The 21,931-nt window shown below is 39.2% G+C and overlaps 3 protein-coding genes across 3 annotated transcripts; 1 reads left to right on the top strand and 2 right to left on the bottom strand.

The window, feature by feature from the left end:
- LOC18791390 (probable protein S-acyltransferase 22) lies at positions 555-5,931 on the top strand. Its single transcript, XM_007221943.2, has 9 exons — positions 555-1,189; positions 1,262-1,375; positions 2,242-2,643; positions 3,013-3,081; positions 3,164-3,235; positions 3,781-3,909; positions 4,055-4,135; positions 4,478-4,666; positions 4,920-5,931. Exons 1-9 carry the CDS (start codon positions 1,148-1,150, stop codon positions 5,691-5,693), a joined length of 1,872 nt encoding a protein of 623 aa, XP_007222005.1. The 5' UTR covers positions 555-1,147; the 3' UTR covers positions 5,694-5,931.
- LOC18789048 lies at positions 5,996-7,127 on the bottom strand. The gene has a single exon (XM_020563913.1). It carries the CDS (start codon positions 7,029-7,031, stop codon positions 6,075-6,077), a length of 957 nt encoding a protein of 318 aa, XP_020419502.1. The 5' UTR covers positions 7,032-7,127; the 3' UTR covers positions 5,996-6,074.
- On the bottom strand, positions 7,222-8,734 carry LOC18790595. Its single transcript, XM_007222496.2, has one exon. It carries the CDS (start codon positions 8,488-8,490, stop codon positions 7,483-7,485), a length of 1,008 nt encoding a protein of 335 aa, XP_007222558.1. The 5' UTR covers positions 8,491-8,734; the 3' UTR covers positions 7,222-7,482.

Genomic DNA, 21,931 nt, shown 5'->3' with positions numbered 1-21,931 from the left:
AAACAATAAACGTGAACCCTAAGCATTCACCAAAGCCAAGAGAGACAAAAGAAGAGTAGGGACCAAAACAAAATGGGTTCTTTCTTAGCAAAATTGCAAAAATTTGCTCTAAACTCAAGTTATAGAAGGTTTTATGGTGGGCACAACAGATGACAGATTCTTAACATGGTTGGCTTGGCTGCTAGATCCAAACTTCCTCTTGTTGTGTAGGCATCAACCAACCAACTACCCCTTTATAATTTGGACAACATTATGAAACAAAAAAACAGCATTTAGTATTAGTAGGTATTTGTCCAATACCTTGAAGGAGTTAATAGAAAAAAGAAGGGAAAAAAAAAAAAGTATTCCCACCCGTTCAAAAGGAGAAATTCAACACAAAACTCACAATTCTCCTCAATTGTTCTCTAACTGTGCTTTTCCTTTCCACAAGAGGAAGATTATCCAATTACACAGCGTAAGCCACCATCACCATATTATGCAGAAAAAGAAAAAAACTTTTTTTCCTTTTTTTTCAGATAGGGATTGTGGTCAATTACAAAAAGGAGAAGGAAACAACTGTCTGTTGCAAACAATGGCCTGTGACACATGATTTGCCCAGAGGAAAAGGTAACGCTACAAACAATAAAAAAGTAAAAGGTGGGTTGTAGGTAATTATAGGCAAGGAAAGAAAAACCAGACCAGACACACCCTCTCTCTCTCTCTCTCTCTCATCTCATTTGTGTACAGTCATAGATCTTTGCTAAGTAAAAAAGCCTTGCAAGAAGAAACAAGAGAAAACCCAAAACCAGCGAAGACCCTCTCTTTTTCTCACCTTCCATAACATAAGGTTATGATTGAGTGAGCCGGGACAAAGCTTCCTCATTGTTGCTCATAAACCCACTACCTCTTGCCTGTCATATCTATCTCCACCTTTGAGCTCCTTTTCCTCTCTGATTAGACACCCTCCTGGAAAATGTTCATGCAATCTCTGTTGGGTTTGTTCCATAGTGAATCAATTACCTTTATTTTTCCCGGAAAATGAGGGAAAGTGGAGGAAAATAAATAAAAGACAAACAAGTTAAAGATACCCAAGTCGTTCTTTTTCTTGCCCCATACATTGTATCGTCTTCTTTTCTATCTTGGGTCTTCAGCAGTATTCAAACAGAAAATGAGGAAGCATGGATGGCAACTTCCTTACCATCCACTCCAGGTATAGTTCCAAAAATCTTAGCATTGTTGTTAGCTCAGCCAATTGATGTACTAATTTTGTTTATTTCTGAAGGTGGTGGCTGTTGCTGTATTTCTGGCGTTGGCCTTTGCTTTCTATGTGTTCTTTGCTCCTTTTGTTGGAAAGAGGATTTTTCAGTATGTTGTGATGGGCCTCTACACTCCTCTTGTAAGCTACTTTCTTGAATCCCCCATTTTATATGATTTTCTACTCATTTTTTGTGGTTTAAGAACTGAGATCCGTGCTTAGTTATATATGCCTAAAATAATTTCTCCAATCTGGGTTCTTGCTCCTTCCTGTGTGTTTCATTTATTTTGGTTCTTATCCGCGGATTCTTCGAGATGTCATCAACTCGTTGCTTTAGCTGATAAGGGAAATGGGTTGCTTGTCTTTAAGCATGTATATGTGCCTTGTACGGCTCCTGATTTCAGTTGCATGAATTCCAAACTTGATGTGTTAAAAGAACAGAGTTTTTTGCAACTTTGTGAGCAAAAGCACATCATTTGGTTTTCGTGTGACGTCCTTCTATTTTGTTGATATGAGGTCGTTTGAAATTTTGAAGTAATTGCTGCAATTGTTGCAAACTCCTCTTCAGATGAAAAATACTATCTTTAGTCCGCGCAGCCGTTTCTTTGATAGCAAACCAGTTGTGTTAATTTTATGGATAATTGAGTTGAAGTTTCTGGCGCCAATCTATGTTGCTCTCTATTTTCACGGCCTTGAGAATCTAGACCACATTTAATTTCACATTGCTGGTGAATTTTGATAGAAAGAAGTATGCAGAACAAAAGGATACTTAGCTCAGGGAAATCTAAAGATGGTACGAAGGCAATCATTCGAAATAGATGGTACTCTGTTTTAATTCATGAAAGGTGAAAAAAGAAAAAGAAATCTAAAGCTTCAAGTAGTGTGTTTGATGTGCCTGTCAACGAAATATATTTATGCTTGTCACGATTGCCTATGATATGGTATATTTACCTATGTATTCTTCTCAATAAGAAGTAACGTAGCTCCCTTTTTTTTTTCTTCTTCAGATTACATGTGTCTTCGGCCTATATATTTGGTGTGCAGCTGCTGATCCTGCAGACCCAGGAGTTTTTAGGTCAAAGAAATATCTCAACATTCCTGCCGATGAAAAGCATAATAGAACAAAAGATTCTAAACTATGTGGGGAGTCAACATCATCAATGCATGATGCTAATGCTGTAACAGTTGGAGGAAAACCTCTGGATAAGGATGTTTTGGGCAAAGATGCGACTTCCAAAATGTCCACCAGTGAAGGTGGAACAAAGAATGAATCAGAACATTCATCGTGCTTCCTGTTGGCTTTCTCTCCGTGTGCATATATCTGCAATTGCTCCAGTTCGAGTGAGGAATCTTCTGTACAACACATGAGCGAAGAAGGCATGTTCTATTGCAGTTTGTGTGAAGTAGAGGTGTGCAAATGAACTTGAATTCTACAAAGATTCATGCTTTCCACTGTACATTTTTTCAGTTGTGTTCTATAATCTATAACAAGCTGGGGAAACTGGAAAGGACTCATTGGGGGTGTCAGTTAAATGGCATTGCATGCTAGTTTGGGTTTTCATTTAGGAGATATCCTACTGAAGAATTAAATAGGGTGTGTTCGACTAACTCTTTTTTTGTCTTCAAAAGGAGAAAGCTTGAGTAAAAATTAACATGTTGGGAATTATTGTATTCTTGACATCTTCTCAAACTCAAATTACGTGCAACCATCCACTAGCCACTCTTGAAATTATTGCATTGATTGTGTACAAAGTGATGTGAATAAGTGTTTGCATCAGGTTTTCAAGTACAGCAAACACTGCAGAGTTTGTGACAAATGTGTTGACCGGTTTGATCATCACTGCCGGGTATGCATGATCTTAGTTTGGTGAATATTATTATGTTGTGTCTTTGTAATTCCTCTAATGCCATTTCCATTTTGATTTGTAGTGGCTTAACAACTGTATTGGAAAAAAGAATTACCGACAATTTTTCACGCTTATGGTTACTTCTCTCCTCTTGGTAAGCATAACCTTCCATTGTTTTCCTTTCTTAGGATCTTTCATATAATCAAGCTTACAATCACCGGCATATTGTCTCTTGTTGTATATATTAAGAACCTTAATAACCCGCCTTTGAGAGTGTTCCCATTCCAGACACATGGATCTTCTTTTCGCCATTCAACCATATCAAGGTCCTCTCTTTAAAATCTTGATGACATTTTGACAGTGATTCCATAAGTCATCAATGATCTCTATAGAAGCTTTACTCTGGAACTCGTAGGGGCTCTTTGCTTGGCAATATTTTTAATCAATTTCATTTTCACCATTGGCCTTCCCAATTGTTAACCTCGATAGTCTTCTAAACAATGTCAAAAATGGTGAACTATTCCTGGTCTTACATGGTCAGTTTATCCTATTTTCTCTGCTATAATTCCCAAAAGCAACACGCCAAGACCTGAAGATCACGTCAAAGTAAGTTTTTTTTTAATTTTCAAGTTATTTTTATTTTGACTAATTATTGACAGGTATGTACATGGTTTGTACACCTTGGGGTTGAGATTGCAGCTTATTTTACAATGGTCAACTGGAATCTTCGTGCTTATCTGCTGTATTGTTGAGAGGAAGCAGTTCTCTGTGGATATTTCTTCGAAGTTGGGGAGCAGTTTCTCTTTGGCACCTTTCATTATTGTGGTGGTGAGTGTTCTGCTATTGTCTCTGTTCAAGTGAGCCCAAGTCCTAATCAGCTTTCTGTAATTGGCTTTTGCTAGTTTAGAGAATCTATTTATCTGATTTGTGCTTCTATTCTAGAACTAATGAAATCTAATCTTCAACTTTGCAGGCGGTGTGTACCCTTTTGGCTATGATTGCAACCTTGCCACTTGCACAACTTTTCTTTTTTCACATCCTCCTTATAAAGAAGGTTAGCATTGCAATTGCTTCCTACACGATCATGTTAAATTTTCCATTTATATTACTATAGAATATCAAATCCTTGTTATAATTGTCTGGATTATTTTTATCGTTGCAGTTTGGGGATCCATTTTTCATGCCTCCAATGTGTATTTATCTCTAGTTGTTAGTCATCCCTCTAATAGTGAATAAAAAGTAATAATTGCTTGACAATGAAATGCTTGTTAATTCAATATTTTTTCCCATTTTCACATCCTTAATTTCTTCCCCAAAAGTTATCTGCCTATCTTTATCCTTTTTCACGCAGCATATATTTTTTAGAAGCTAATAATGTTAATCTGAATTTGTGTAGGGAATCAGCACATATGATTACATCATTGCTTTGAGGGAGCAGGAGCAAGAGCAACAAGGAGTTGGAGGTCAGCATAGTCCCCAAATGTCTCCTGCTAGCTCACTTACCGGATTAAGCAGTGCAAGCTCCTTTACTACTTTCCACCGAGGTGCATGGTGTACACCTCCACGTCTGTTCCTTGAAGATCAGGTAATTTGACCGGAAACCATTTTGCTACGGTGGATCTAAGATAATGCTCCCCGATCTGTTTACACTTGTTCACAATTTCAAAATCCATTGGCCTTCCAATGGGTAGTTCTTTCCCAATTGATGTGTTTCTAGAGGAATTCTCCCCCATGTCCTATCATTTGTATTGCCTGGAGCTGGTATTTCCAGTGACAATCTAGATATTAGAATAATGAAAATGGGCTGATTTGTTTGCTTTGTTGCTTTCTTTTTCCAGTTTGATGTTGTGCCCCCAGAGACTGGATCTGTCAGTTCGTATGGAAGAAAGATGGTGGGAGAGGAACCAGTTAAGAAGAAGAATACAGCAGTAAAGATCAGTCCGTGGACTCTGGCAAGATTAAATGCTGAAGAGGTATCAAAAGCTGCGGCAGAGGCAAGAAAGAAGTCGAAGATCCTGCAGCCTGTGAGACGTGATGCTCCTTTTGGGCTAGAAAGAGACAGCAGCTTTGGCAGCAGTGGCCGCCGAATGGTTCCAAGGCCTGACAATAATCGAAGGCGAACTACGAAGCGGGTGCGCCTCCCAGCCGACCTTCCCATGGATGCTTTGACAAAGGGTTCGGCTAAAGCTGTTGACAAAGGCTTTACTGAGACATCAACTAGTTTGGCCCCTCTTCAGCTTGAAGCGCGGAGTGCTTTCCAAACAAGCCGAGCAATGTCAAGCTCCACAGGGATTGTTGCTTCTTCTCCTGATAGCAGTTTAGACTCACCTGACATCCATCCCTTCCGGGTGTCCTCATCAGGAGCTGAAGAGGCAAGACGGCTTACGGGTCTGCCTGCCGCTGCTGCAGCTGGTCAGAAGGGAATGCCACTATCAAGGTCGACCAGTGATGGGTATGACGCATCTGGTGGAGAAGATAGTGATAGAGTTCCTTCTAGAATCGTCCAAAGGTCAACAAACTGGAGTAACCTTCTCTTTGGCTCTGATCAAGATGAACGGGTTGGCAAACTGAAAGCATCATCCTCTAGCCTGGCTAACACTAGAATGCTGTGATCAAGTGTGATTTAATGGGACTTAGGCCATTTTGATTTTACTAAGGGGGACATTTCAATATTCTTTCATTTGTGGGGGGCCGTAATTGGCCTTGAGATCTTAGTTTCATTTCAGGGCTTCATGGGTAAGTCATGACATGCGCTGTATAGAAATTTGAAAAAAATTGGGTTTAACTGAGATGCACATACTTTTGTATTTTGTCTGAGCTTAATTGCAGGTTCACCTCTGTTGAATTTTAGGGACTATCTGAATGGCAAGTTTGCTGTCACAGTACTCGATCGGCTGTTTTTGCTTGCGTGGTCTATTGTTAAAATTTACATTACTGTTTTTTTGTTGAGAAATTACATCACTGAATTCACGTAGCACTTGATTGTTCAAAGCCTAAACAGATCCAACACCAGCAGAAGCAGAACCTTTCTCATCATCCTCCAAAGCCAATATTACATACTCCATTGGATCAGAAACAACCACCACCACCACCTCCTCCTCCTCCTCACCATTAGCTGCCTTGCAATACAAGATGGTGATTGCCACTCCATAGCAAAGCAGCACCATCATCTGCAAAATCGTGATCAGGCCAAGAAGCACAGCAATTGCCCAACTCTTCCATCCACTACCAGCCGCCTCCGACCCCATTTCCAAAACCCAGCCAAAAAACCCTAACATTGCACTGAAAACCCCATGCAGCAACATCATAGAGAAGACAACCCCTCTCACTCTCATCCCCTTCACCAAACGCCAGCTTCGCAGCAGGGCACCGAAACCCCAACTGGGTTCCACCACAACCACCGCAAAGGCAAGGGTCCACATCACTTGGAGGTACAGCAACAGAGCAATCGTACTCACCACAGAGAACGCCATGAAAATGAAATGAAATGGCCCAATCATAGACACAAACTGCCCATACGCCTTCAAAATCAACAAATCCACCACCTGGGAGACCACAAGGGTACCCAGCAGAGGAAAGAAGGAAGCCAGCCCCGATTTAATGGCCGAGGTCAGCCTCACTGGTCGGTCTAGGAACCCGTGGGAGGCGCTGTGAGTAACGGACCCGACGGCCAACAGAGAAGAGACAAAGACATAAAGTAGGAAGGCGATGAAAGTAAAAAGGGTCATGTCGGGGACGGCAGGTTGGCTTTGCTGAAGCTCATAAGAAGAAACAGGGGTTGTGAGAAATGGGTTGGTGTAGAAATCAAGGAGCGCTGGGTAAACGACGGTGGACAAGAAGAAAGCGAGGGGGAGAAGGAACATGACTGAGAGGTCTAAGAAGTTGCCGTTGGGGCCGTTCATTAGGTTGTGAGCTCTGCTCAGCACTGTCAACAACGAATTGCAAGCCATGGCTTTTTTGGGTCAATGGCTTGCCATGGCGCTTATGCTTAATATCAAATCATTCATTCATTTCATAATGTTTCATTAAAGTTAAAACCAGTCCTCCTCAAAATCCCTCCCTTGTTCTTGTGTTCGATGTTAACCAGAATGGTTGTTTAACTTTTGTGTCGCCTAACAAGAGTGAGGCCAATCCAAAACGTCAAACAAAGCAAATGGTTTTTTAAATCAATGTAAAAACGTTGAAACAAGAAGATACTCAAATACTTAACATCATTTCATACAAGTTCGATGACCTAAACTCACTAACATTTTTTACATCCCAATTTGCATCTTTCACATATCTTTGATGTTTATTCCTTTTTTCTTTACACAAAGTCTGATGAACTAAACTCTACACTAACAAAGGAGTGCAAGCATTCTCAGTTTGATGAGCCATCACAGAGCTGACTCACCTGACTCATCAAGTATAGGCAACAGAAACAAGATGAGGGACTTTTCCATCGTCGAAGGGCAAGCTCACATACTCCGTCGCAAACTCCTCTGCAATTTCCATGGCGAGCTCGCCGTTAAGAGCCCTGCAATACATATACAACACCGTGTTCGCTGCCGTGTTGTAGAGCATTAGCAGCATAAGAGAAGTGGAAGTCACCACAATTTGCACTACAAATGCCCAACTCTTCCAACCATCAGTATCTCCATCCAAATCCAATGCCGAAGCCCAACTACAGAACCCCAAAATCGACAAGAAAAACCCGAAAAACAGCATCAAAGACAAGGCTACCCCTCTCATTCCCTTGATCAGATTCGTGCTTCGAGTTAAGGATCCGAAGCCCCAATTTGATTCCACCACAACCACCACAGAAGCTAGGGTCCAATTCACTTGAAGATAGAGTAAAACCAGAAACAGAGCCATCGCAAGAACAGCTAAAAACCCAATAAAATAAGGGGAATTGTACTCCATCTGAAAACCCATCAGCTCAGCCCCTCGAACCACCAAAAACAACACTAGCCCAAAAACAGTGAAAACCAATAAGACAAGGATCTGGGAAACAAGAACAGTACCCAATAAGGGGAAGAAGGAGAATAAAACGGATTTGATTGCGGAGATGAGTTTGACGGGTCGGCCATAGAATCCGTGAAATACGCTGAAGGTGATCGAGCCCACGGCACACAGAGAGAAAACGAAGATGAAGAGGAAGAAAGATAGAGCGATACAAAGGGGTTTGGTGGCGATGATGGGTTGGTGTTGATGAGGATTGAAAGTAGAAATTTGGAGGAATATCTTGGAGTTGTTTGGGGATGGTTCGTTAAGGAGGTTTTGGACTGTTGGGTAGACGATGGAGGAGAAACAGAGAGGGAGAAGGAAGAGGACTGAGATGGCTAAGAAGTGGCGGGAGTGGGCGTTGACTATGCGCTTCGATTCGTTGAGCACTGTGCACAGGTTTAGAGGTGCCGATGGAGCTGCCATGGTGGATTGGGACTGAAGAAATGTGAAGGTTTAGTAAATTGCAGGTGGAAGAAGGAAGCAGAGGATGAAGAAGATGACGTCGAGCAATGCTGTCACAGTTTCTTCGGCTTTTCTAGGAAGTATGGAGGTCGACAGATTGGATTGGATTGGATAACTTGAATGAATTGGTTTTAGGCTGGTATGGGATTGCAGATATCAGACGGGCCTGGAAACTTGGTGGCCCTATTTCCTTGGGTAGTCTTAGTCGGGCCGCCATGACTATGACTACCACCTCAATGGAAACGCTATCCCCCAAGTCAGACTAAGCGGCATTCTTGGTTTGGTTTTTGTTATTTTAATTTGGCTTAAATGTATTTAAATACTAATTATTCATTAAAGAAATAATAATTAAAATATAATTACTAATTAAAGTGATTAAATAAAGCTAAGATATTACTTAATTATAAATATTAAACTAAAGAGACTAAATTTTAATTTACTAAAAAAACTCCCAACAAATTTTTGCCGGGATAGGTCTATGCCGGCGACAATTTACTAGGATAGGTATATGCCGGCAAACATTTGCTGGCATATATATACCTCTGTCGATAATTATTTGTCAGTAGAGGTCTTCTGGCAAGTTTTGTCGGAATTCTGACAACAAACCACTTGTTAAAATCTTCCTCACGTCATACTCAACTAACTAGGGTTAGGTCCGGTTACGTGGTACTAACCCTAGGTGAGTTATACTAGTATCCAAGCCTAATCGAGTCATAAGTGCCCTAGACTAGGCTTATGGTTGGGGTTTGAGGCTTGAGAATGATTTTGGAACAAATTTGGAAGTTAGGGTTTTTGGTTTGAGACTTGGATTTAGGGTTTAGAGGCTAAAATTCATTTTTTGGATACTAAAATAATTTTCTAGGATTTTAGATAATTGAAACTATTTAAAAATAATAATTTTAAAGTCCACAAAATCATTTAAGTTAATTAAATATAATTAAATACTATTTATTAAGTAATTTATGAAATAAAATAAAATATTTAAATAATAATTTAAACATAATCACTAATTAATGTAAATAAATAATGCTAAGATATTACTTAATTAAAAATATTAAACTAAACAAACTAATTTTGTATTAAAAAAATTTTACAAAAAAATTTTAAAATAATTTGTAAACTATGTATCATTCTCATATAGCGTATGGCATGGACTTGGATTAAGGTTAGGGCCTATACCTGATTTCCTGGTTGAGATGTCTTATGAAAGAGACCTACTCACTTTGAACAGTTATCAGAATAGGAGCGAACTGGGGTTTATCCCAGTTGAACCCCCTCCGATGGTTAAGTCAGATGTAATACCCCGAAAAATTCAAGGTGGATTTTCATATTTTAGTAAAAAATAATATTATGGTGGAGAATGATTATGGGTATTTTATCAAGTGATTTTGGATGGAGATTATTAAAATAAGTGTGTTTAATTTCAAGTTGGACAAAAATGACAAAAATACCCCTATGTGTGAAAGATTACCAAAATACCCTTATAGGCAAAAAAAAAACTTAAAAAAAATATATATATATGAAACGTGAAGGGCATCAAACCACCCTCCTCCCATTCTCCCCCCCTTGCCTCAAGTTTTCAAATCCACTATTTATGAAAGGATGAGTCACCTATTCTAAATTGATGACTCACCTAGCCTAAGATTCTTTAATCATGAATTTATTCTCTTCCTCCCCATTCATTGTATCATCACTTTTTTCTAAATTGATGACTCACCTAGCCTAAGATTCTTCAATCATGAAATTATTCTTATCCTCATCATTCATTGTATCATCCCTTTCTTCCTCATTCACCTTATTTTCATCCTCATTCTTCTTTTGTTCCTCTTCAAAATCCAAAATTCGTCATTTGGAGCTGCCAAGAACTCAAATTTCAGAAGCTCAAATGAGAAAACTTCCTCCATAAAAGTTGTTCATCTATGTGATTCCTATAACATTCTCCAATTTCATCTCAATTTGACTAGCACAGGCTCTGAAAAGTTGGTATGATCACAGTATGTGTACCATTTTCTGATTTCGCAATAGTATGCTCGGTTTTAATATGTTTCTATGATTTCCTGTACTCAAATGACTTTGGTTCCTTCATCAAAGTTTGAAATTCTGTGTATTTTAACATGTCAAAAGTTTAGGTTGATTGCACTTTTATAAACACCTTGGGAATGTTTAGAGTGGAACTTGTTTTTAGTCTTCGACCCTAATTCCTTCCCTCAATTTCAGTTAGGGGTGGGTATCGGGACTAGAAAACCGGAACACAGAATTGGACCGGTGAAAAAAATTCAAAAAAAAAAAAACCGGTTGACCAAAAAAGTCAACAAACTAGACTGGAATAGAAACGAACTGGTTCCAACCGATTTTGATTTTGATTTTGATTTTACATTGCACCAAACCGGATCGGACCGGTTGTATTATTTTATTTTATTTTATTACAAAATTTTAAAATCCAATGCTATATTTTAAATTTTATAATTAATATTTTTCCAAGTTCAATTTCAAAAAATTTCTCTTTGTATGAATTGGATCATTTGTCAAATTTTAAGCCAAAAAAATAAATTTTTTATTATAATTTTTATTTTTTTTAAAAAATAAAAGTTTACAAATAAATTTTTTTTTTAATAATCCGGTTCAAAATTGGAACCGGTCAGAATCGAACTGGCCAGTTTTTTAAAAAAATTTGCTTAAACTAGACCGAACCGTATCGGTTAAATAGTACCGATTCCGATTCTGATTTGAGGTGAGAATTGAACTGAATCGGACCATGCCCACCCCTAGTTTTAGTCCAGAACACTCATTTTGAAAACTCAAAACACTATGATTTCTTCATGATAGTTACTCCAAATTCTCCTCTTTATAACATATCCAAAGGTCAGCAAAATGCTACCATTATAACTCTCTAAAAATTGGTATGAACAAAACTTGTTCATTGATTATATTGAATTTCTTGTTATAGATGTGTACTTTCTCTCAAATGGCTTGTTACTTATCATTCAATTGATCAAATTAGCCACTATCAACTCAAGTAAATGATTCTTTGAAGGTATGAAGCTCATCTTCTTATTGTCTCTTTGAGTACTAGTTGTAAATCAAGTATTGGTTAGATTGCCTCAGTGACATATATCTCTTTCGAAGTGTGTTTTTGTGAAGTTCTAAATTATTTCGATGTGATTTTGTTCCAATTTCATTATGGGATTTTGTTACATCAAAATGGATATCTCAAGGGTTATTTCAAAGTTGGTTTTGTGTAATTTGAATTTAAATTGATTTTTTTGGGGTGAAATTTCCAAGTGTAACGACCCGGTCCTAAATAAATTAGTGAATATTAATTTATTGAGAGAAAAATACCATTTTACCCCTAAAATATTTTATTAGATTTAAAGTTGACTTTTTGACCGGGAAAGAATTTGAGAATTTTGACTATACCATTACGTAGAGCACGGCGAGATGAGTCTGTAGACACGTGGTGGGCTAGAATCGGAGTTGTAACGAGAGAGATACGATCAAAATACCCTCAGTGGCATAACCGTAATTTTGGCAAAAATGGTTTGATAAAATCAGATTCTCTCTCTCTCTCTCTCTCTCTCTCTCTCTCTCTCTCTCTCTCTCTCCTCTCTCGCGCGCGCAGCTACAACCGGCCATGTTTTGGCCGGCCGTTCTCTCCTCCGGCCACCAATGATGATGGGGCCGGTACCAAAATGACCGGGCCGTCGTCCTCTTCCAACCCCAGCTAGGTCCCGGCGCCAGCCGCCGTGGTTTCATCGAAAAATGGAGAAGAAGTGGCCGGTGTCGTCCGAACTTCTCCGACGTCGATCTCCCTCCTCCGGCCACCGATTCCGATGAATGAGGTATGGTTTCTCACCTACTTTTCATGCTCTAGTTGCCTGTTGGGTAGGATTCAATCAATTCCTAGCGTAGGTAATTCGATTTACGAATTGAAATTTGGTCGATTTTGGGATTGCGATTCCGGCCACTTCCGGTCAGTTTTTGGGGTAGGTCCAAGAACTAAAGTGGCTCCAAATAGGGTGTTATACCTAGGGTAGGAGTTTGTAGCCATGGTTTTGAGATTTTTCAGCGATGCGTAATCGCTTTGGGCACCCAGCGTTGCCGATGCGTGTGGAGGCTCGTGGGCCAGGGTGGTGAAGTTGCACTTTGTCTCGATGAGATTCTTAGGCTGTTACGAGTGCGTAGGATTTTGCGGATCTCAATTCGGACGTCGTTTGACTATCGAATGGATACCGCCTATTGCGCGTTATCCGGGTTCGATAGGTTGGGACCGTTGGATGGTCTTGAATTTATCATAGGTTAATCTAGGTATTTCTAGGATCGTGTAGAAATTCATGGATAGTGAATCGGAGCCCAAGATGTTCTGATTTAATAATTTAAAGTTTATGTTTTATAATAACAGCCAGATCGTGCGATCGTGAGCGATCCGACAATCTGATTTGGACCAAACTTGCAGGACGAGTGTCCTATACCTTGCAGAACCCATAAGAACTTTTGGATTGGAATTTGAAGGTCGTGGGCCCCGTGGGCCCGTTTGACCAAGATTGGGTAGTTTGACCCTTGATTGACTGCGAGTCTTCTGATGTAGTTTTACCTTCCTAGGAGGATTATAATGTCCTTAGTGACAGGTCTTGAGCATTGTTGAGTTTTATTAATGATGTAGGATTAGAATATTAATTTCTTGTTTTGAATTCGAGAATTATCGGATGCTAGATTGTAGGTGAGGTTTATACAACTTTAGAACTTAATATATATTTTTAAAGGTATAAAAAGAGTTTAGAATGTCAGTTTGAAGTGCTATACGCACTACCATAGGTACCTCCCCGAATTTTGATTACACTATAAGTACCACTCTGTGTTTGTTAGGTCCTACGTGGCGTAGGTTATTCGGCGTGCAGATAGACCCCATATGTAGCGTTGGTAGTACCGGAGTATGGGGAGATTATGTGATAATATGTTGAGGTCGCACGTGGCGTAGGTTATCCGGTGTGTTGATAGACCCCATACGTGGCGTTGGTTGTACCAGCATATGGGGAGATATTGTGATAGTATGTTGAGGTCGCACGTGGTGTAGGTTATCCGACGTGTTAATAGACCTAATACGTGGCATTGGTAGTACCGACGTATGGGGAGATATTGTGATATGATGTTGAGGTCTCGCGTGGCGTAGGATTTTCCGGCATTGAGACAGACCCCATACGTGGCATTGGTAGTACCGGCGTATGGGAAGATTATATGATTGTTAGGTCCGACGTGGCGTAGGTTATCCGGCGTGCGGACAGACCCCATACGTGGCGTTGGTAGTACCGGCGTATAGGGAGATTATGTGATAGTATGTTGAGGTCGCACGTGGCATAGGTTATCCGGCGTATTGACAGAACTCATACGTGGCGTTGGTTGTACCGGCGTATGGGGAGATATTGTGATATGATGTTGAGGTCGCACGTGGCGTAGGTTATCCGGTGTGTTGATAGACCTCATACGTGGCGTTGGTAGTACCGGCGTATGGGGAGATATTGTGATATGATGTTGAGGTCTTGCATGACGTAGGATTTTTCGGTGTTGCGACATACCCCATACGTGGCTTTGGTAGTACCGGCGTATGGGGAGATTATATGATTGTTAGGTCCCACGTGGCGTAGGTTATCCGGCGTGTGGACAGACCTCATTCGTGACGTTGGTAGTACCGGCGTATGGGGATATTATGTGATAGTATGTTGAGGTTGCACGTGATGTAGGTTATCCGGCGTGTTGACAGACCCCATACGTGGCGTTGGTAGTACCGGCGTATGGGGAGATTATGTGGTTATTAGAGAGATGAATTAATGATTATTATACTGAGATGGGAACGAATGATGTTTGAAAAAGATTTTGTTTGGGATTTCTGTAATTGATTTCATGTTGATGGTTTTGGAAATTCTGTATGAGAGAACTACGTGTGGCTTGATCCCTCGGTGAGGGTACGTAGGCAGCCTAGGGTAATGCCTAGGTGCAACTGTGGGTTAAATTTTACTCATGTTGTGTGATGGAGGTTGGTTCGGATCTTGTTGTTGGTCCTGAAATTTAGGTGAAAATAAGATGCAGTCTTGTTAGGAGGTTTAAATTTTGTACGTTTAATATTTGGGAATTTAGATGATGGAAATCGCATTTGGAGTTCATAATTGTGTTTAGAATTTGTTGGTGGTTTCGTTTCGAATTTTTTGAAGGCCAGAGGCCGATTATGTGATTGCATGAAGTTATATTGTGTGTGCTGCCTGTTGGGATATAAATAGTGAATTTTGTGCAGGTTGAAATTTGGGAAATATTCAATTTATAGGGGAGACTCTGCCGAAATTTCGGTAGACAGTCTCGTGCCCTCATTCCATTTTGGGAAAAAAGGTATAGTTTTAGAAGTGGCCCCGACATCGAGGTGATGTCAGGAATTTTCACAGGATTCGTCTCGGATTTTTGAAAATTCGGGGCGGGTCCTGTCACCAAGTGGAGACTATGCTACTAGAATTGTTCTGATTTTGCTGCATGCCCTGTTTTGAATAGGTGTTTGAAAACTTCCTGAACTTCGATTTTCATGAAATTTTATTGTGTTTTACTTTCACGTATTTTCTTCAAATGTGGAAAGTTTTATCCAGTTTGGTTGTAAATTGAAATTATGGTGAGTTTTCAAAATAAAGTGTACAAACCTGAAAAGAAAAAGAAAAGAACATTCTGCAGCTTGGTCTGTTTTGGTTTCTATTTTGACATGCTTCCTTAACCCTACTTTTTATCAAATTTTGATATTTTTAATGTTTCTATGTCTAGTTGTGATATGGAAAGTTTTACATTATTTTGATTTAAACTCAATATTTAGTGAATTTTTAAATTTAACATGTTCCAACCTAAATGTTTAGCAGAACTGAAGTTTTTGTTTTAAATTGATGTTTTAAATTTTCTTTATGAGTCTAGAGCCGAACCACCAGATTTTAAACGTCCAAAAGAGTAGAGCTATTATAGGAGGGGAATAGATTGGTTTTTCCTTGACGCTTGGTTCTATGCTTGATTGGACGTGAGATTAAGGGAGTAATGATCGGGTCGAACAACTTATCGAGCGTATTATGGGGTTTTATATCTACATGCACCAGTAGGACATTCAAACATGTTTCCTTATTTCCAGTGAATTTTAATCTGTAAATTATCTTAATTAGGTGTTCTACTCTGCGTACTTTCGAGGATGAACCCACACAAGGTTAAGTTAGTTAGACACGAGGTAGGATTTCCAGATTCCCGATGATTGGGCTATATCACTTTTAATCTTGATGCTTATATATAGTGCTATAAATATGAATATTATTGTTGCTTTGCTCGGTGAATATTATTTGACGTTTCTTCATGGATATTATTTAACGTTGGGTGAATATTATTATTCATGTGATTAAATCTGAAATATTATTATTATTATCTGTATTATTATTCAGCAGAGATAAATGATGTTTGCGTTGCATTACATATACATCATAAATACAGTGGTGCTAAGGGTGTGTGTGTCGTTTGATGTATATCTAAAGGGTGAGAGAAGGCCTTAGATATATCTGAGTAAAAAAATGTGAAATATATTCAGGTGACAGGAGCAGGGCTTGAATATATTGAGGTGATGGCAGTAGGGCCTCTAATGAAAAGTGAAAATTGATAAATTCGTAAACAAAAGAAAACTGGGTTAAGGGACGGATGAGCACTAGTTCATATTTTAGGGTATTCGAAGCCGCAGTGGTAAAACGCATGGTATGAGACATGCAGGCTTGTTGCCCTAAGGTATGAATTAGTGGGATTAGAAGGAAGTGAGTTCATGGCATCACCGCATATGCAAATTTATTTATCTGGTATGGTTGCATAATTTCTGTATCTTGTGTTGTTTGATGCATGACACTTTGATTAACTATGATAGTTGGCCTTGAGGGGTTTGACGATACTCTACTGGGCATTAGAATGCTCATACCCTAATAGAATGTGCAGGATTAAAGAAGAAGTTTGACGAAGCGGGTCTTAACTAAGTTGTTGGGCTTTTGTTGTTGATTTGTGTAATTAATAATTGTAAGTAGTCAACCGTTTGATAAAAATCTTAGTGTATATTTAACTACGAGCTACTGCGACTCTGATTTTGTGTTGTTAATTAAATTTGTATTATTTGTAGCTATATTTCTCATCATATCATGGTTGTAGGATTTTATTCTTATGACTATGGTATGACTCACACTATGATTTGAGAATATTCCTTATTTTTCAAATGGGGTCGTGACATCAGAAGTGGTTTGGAGATGGAGGAAAAGGATGTGAGGTTTGTAAGGTGAGAATATTTATTACTTCTGTCCAGATATAGGTGAAGGGTATTTATAGGGGGTAGAAGAAGAGACAAAGATATTTAAGGAGGAGATATTTATCTTCCTTCTTCCTGGTGGGACTGGATTACATTAAATGGCCTATTCTGATCACCATGATATCTGACAGGGATCATGTGGCAAAGCGACACATGGCTTTGGATGGGAGGCACATTAAATGATCACTCTCCATTACCAGGCTGCACCCTAGGGGTCAACGGGCGAGGCGACACATGACCTTGGATGGGAAGTACATTAACTGATCTCCTTCCATTGCCAGGCTGTTTATCAGGCGGATGGAGTGACTGACTTGACAGGAGTCTGATTAGGCCTGTATATCATCAGTGCGCCTCTAGTGATATGCGGCACCACAGTGGTCAGGTTGGTGTTTGAATGCCCGAGCACTGTTTCACATTTTGTCCTATCAGGTTTTGGCTGGGAGGCCCTTTATCGACATCTAGGGTACCATATCTGATTGGGTCGGTATAAAGGTAACCCAGCCCACCTATGACTACGTGGTGTTCTCTAATAGGCTCGGCTCACAGTGATGGAATGAGCCTTTTAAAAATTAATTAATTACTATTTATCAACTAATTTATGAGATTAATTAAAAATATTTAAATACTAAGTATTCACTAAAGAAATAATAATTAAAATATGACTTATAATTAAAGTGATTAAATAAGACTAAGATATTACTTAATTACTATTTATCAGTCTGTTTTTGTTGTTTAATTTGATAGCAATGAAATCTGATTGTTGAAGGTCTCTTTGTTCTTATTCATTTTGGAAGAATCGAAGCCTAATAGTTACTTTGGTTCCTCATCATTGGCTGGAATCCCTCTATACCCTTTACAGTTAGATGTTGATGACATTTTGTTTGTACAATGGCAGTGATTATCTAAGGCATTTGAGCTTATGAATATGTGGAGCTTATGCATGGACACAAGCTTTGATTCGGATGGAGCACTATGCACAAGCTCGTGTGAAGTTAAAGTAAGGCTGTGGCTTTATTGATCGACAAAAATGAACTACGTTTCCCCTTCTCTCTCTCTCTCTCTCTCTCTCTCTCTCTCTCTCTCTCTATATGGTCCAATATCCAGCAAATGTCTGCCGGTATAGGTCTCTACCGACGAAATTTCATCGGCATAGGTCTCTCTCTCTCTATGGTACAGTTGCTTATTAATGTCATTTTCCCCCTTGTGACTTTTAGGCAAGCTCTTTAGCTGTACAAGTGTGATCCTGCTCTTGTCATTCTCAAGATCATGAATACAATTGAGGGAGGTCCGCCGTATTATATTTCAGTTATTCGTTCCATGTAAGATGTCATACCCCTTTGAAATAAGAAATTAAATGTTTCACTTGTGTGAGCCGGAGTTTGAGACAGTTTTTTTCAAGCTAGGCTAGGTTTTAGAAGGTTTCTATAGGAGTTTGATAGCTCCTTGTATTTCCTAGTGGCAGTATTTCTGAGCATGTGCTGCAACTTTATTTTAAAATGCCGTTCACTTTATCACTAGGCTATTTTGCCTTAACAACAACTTAAAAGAACACATTATCATTGAAGGTTTTAGAATCCGATCTTCGTGGATGTGAAGGTGGATAAAAAGCATGATATGATGCTAGTAATTTCCTGTTTCTGTATTAGCTTGATAAAACTGAGAAGTTAGAAGAAACTGAACTCTATGCAGAAAGTCTTAAACCAAACTGAAAGTAATAGGCTCCAAGATTCTATTATTGAACATGTTTTCCAATTTGAAGAAACATTGGTTGGTTGTTAAATTTGAGATAAGTGAATATAAATAATTTGTATTTATTAAGAAATTTGTGAAATTGAAAATAATTTTAAAGTCCAAAAAAATAGTTAAGATAAGTAAATATAATTAATTAGTAATTTATGAAATTATTAAAATACTTAAATACTAATTATTCATAAAATAAAGAATAATTAAAATATAAAATTGTTTATATTTACAAGAAGTAAGTTCCTTCTTAGCTTAAGCTAGTGTTTCAAGATTGGTACATTGATGTCTTGCATCCCATTTACAGATTCTACATGACAAGCATCTGAGTGTTTAAACTTTGCATGTTGACATTCTATTTTCAGATTCTACACAACTGTTAGTTCTTCTTTCTGTATTTGTTTGTATCTTAGTTGAGTCAAGTAACATGTGAATGAAACGTACGTTGCCTGAGGAAATTACGCAAATTAGTGTCGGCCTTTTTACGTTTGTTGCAAACTTTACTACACCTCAGAAACGTTGAAAGCCATGGAGCCTGATCAAAGATAGTAGAACCAGTTCCTTCCTACTCCAACGGTAACTGGTGAAGGTGATGCAGGAACTTTGAACACAAAACGCATTTGTCTTCCTTGGTGTTTGAAAACAGGCATAGGGTCTCCAAACATTTACTCTTCATCTTTCTAACATCAAGTGTTAAACTGTCTCTTTGAGCTCTCTGATAATTTAATCCCAGAAATTTTAAGTTACTGTGCTCACTTTATTAGGGTTGTACTTAAAATATGCGAGTGCAACTACAAATGGTATCAGTTCAGCTATAGGCTGCATTTGTTAATAAGCTCATATTATTGAGTGAAACAAGTTTGAGGCTTGCTAACGGTTTTGGAACAAGTTGAGATAAGTTTGGAAGCTAGTTTTTTTTTTTTGTTCAAGACTTAGATTTAGGGTTTGTAATCCATTTTTGGAATACTAAAATAATTTAAGGGCTCGTTTGATAAACATTTCAATTTTAGTTTTCAGTTTTCATTTTTTGTGCTAGAGTATAGAGGAAAATGAAAGTGAGATTGAGAAAAAGGATGAGAAGGGAGAATGGGAGGGAGGAGTAACAAAAGTGAAAAAAAACTTGAAAGTGAAAAGAATTTCAAATACATTTCAATTTTTAATTTTTGTTTTCACTTTTGTTACTCATCCCCCTATCTTTGGATCTTCCCATCTGTAATGACCCAAACATAAAATTCATATTTAATTAGTAATTTATTATGCGGAAAGACAATTTTGCCATTTGACTAAATTATGAACGCAAAGTTGACTGTTTGACCGAAAAGGAATTTGACAATTCCACATACACCGTTGCGTAAAGCACGACGAAATGAGTTCGTAGACACGAAGTGAGCTCGAATCGGAGCTTTAACGAAGAAAATACGAGTAAAATATCACAAGGGGCAAAATGGTAATTTGAAAAATCAGATTTTATAAAAAACCTCAGTTTCTCTCTTTCTCTCTCTCTCTCTCTCTCTCTCTCTCTCTCTCTCTCTCTCTCTCTCTATCTCTTTCTCTCTCTCTTTCTCTCTCTCCCTCCCGCGTCGTCCTCCTTCTCTCCTTCGCAACTCTAGCCACCGGCCACGCCTGTGGACGGGATCGGTACCAAACTGACCGGGACGACGTCCTCTTCCAACCCCAGCCAGCTCCCGCCTCCAGCCGCTGCGGTTTCGCCGGAATTTGGAGAAGAAGCGGCCGACATCGCCCGATCTTCACAGCCGCCAATCTCCCTCCTCCGGCCACCGTTTCAGTCGAGCCACGTATGGATTTTGAACCTCTCGAGCTATTCTAGCTGCCTGTTGGGTAGGAATTAATCAGTTCTCAGTGTAGCTATTGGATTTTTGAACTTGAAGTTTAGGCCGGTTTTCGGCCTCCGTATTCGGCCACTTCCGGTCAGTTTTTGGGGTAGGTCCAAGAACACAAGTGGTTCCAAATATGGTGTTATACCTAGTATAGGAGTTTGGAGCCTTGGTTTTGAGATTTTCTGGCGATGCGTTATCGCTTTGGACACCCATTGCTGCCGGCACGTGCGGCGGCGCGTGGACGAGTGTGGTGCAGTGGCACTGTGTTCTGATGCAATCCTTAGGTCGTCACGAGCGCATAGGAATTCGCGGATCTCAATTTGGATACCGTTTGAGCCTCGAACGGATTTTCCATATTGTGCGATTATCGGGTTCAATACGGTTGAGCCGTTGGATCGTAATCAATTTTAGATATGTTATTCGAGATAATTTTAGAAACGTGTAGGATTCGACAGATTGTGAATCGGAGTCTCGGATACTCCGAAAACGCGAACCCTAGGGCGAGGGTTTAGAAATTATGCGATTACATGATTGTGATTACTCTGACCGTCCGATCGACACCAATACCCTCGGGACATGTGTCCTAGACATATTGGACCTTCTAGCGGCATCCGGATCATATTGTGAGGTCATGGACCTGTGGGGTTCCGGATTGACTTTTTGGACCTTAGCGCTGTTTGAGTCCCAAGATACCGCTAAACTACCCCACGTGGAAGGAAAGGTTTTATGGGCATAGGGATCACTTTAAATTGCTGCACGTACTTTTAGGAGCCGGGAGTAGGGTTTTTAATTTAATTTTATATTGTATTAATAGAATATTATGGTCATTGAATCAGGCACCCGGGCACCAGTTGACCCGCAGGAGGGACCTTCAAGAGGTCCAGCGAGCTCGAACTATCAGTGAGTGGACTCTTTGTTTTAATAAATGAATTTAAGCAGTTCAGTTTCAGTTATCAGCTGTTTTATTCTATAAAATATTTTATGTTGCATGCTGCCGAGTGAAATTTCCTTTAAAGCTTATAAGAACGGATATTCTCGTTAATTATCAGATAAATGGCAGCAGAATTTAAAAGGTTACAGAAAGTGAATTATTCAACAGTTTTGCTTCAGAAACTTTATATTTTCTTCAATCACCTTGTACCCAGTTATTAAATGTTGCCTTCGGATTATATTTGTTGCCTACGGTTTAGTCAGCATGCTTGACAGTTGCCCCACGAGTTCCTTGGTACTCGAACTTGTGTGGAGCGAGTAATGCGGATAAAGGTGGACTACGGTTCCCTGAATCCTGCGAGTTACGGCTCGGACTGACCTCGTGTCACTGAGACCTGTGAGTATGTGTCACCCATGGTGATGCAAGGAATTGACGGATATAAGGATTTGACAGAAATAGGGTACACCTAGGTGATGATTTTCAACTGTTTTCAAATGTATAGTTATATACATGCATTGATTGCAGAAATATAGAAAAGAAGTTCGTTTGTAT

The sequence above is a fragment of the Prunus persica genome, chromosome G1 (assembly GCF_000346465.2).
Source record: "Prunus persica cultivar Lovell chromosome G1, Prunus_persica_NCBIv2, whole genome shotgun sequence".
In the NCBI taxonomy this organism is placed as follows: domain Eukaryota; kingdom Viridiplantae; phylum Streptophyta; class Magnoliopsida; order Rosales; family Rosaceae; genus Prunus; species Prunus persica.
The sequence above is the reverse complement of the archived record's forward strand: the minus strand, read 5'-3'. Positions and strand labels throughout refer to the sequence as shown.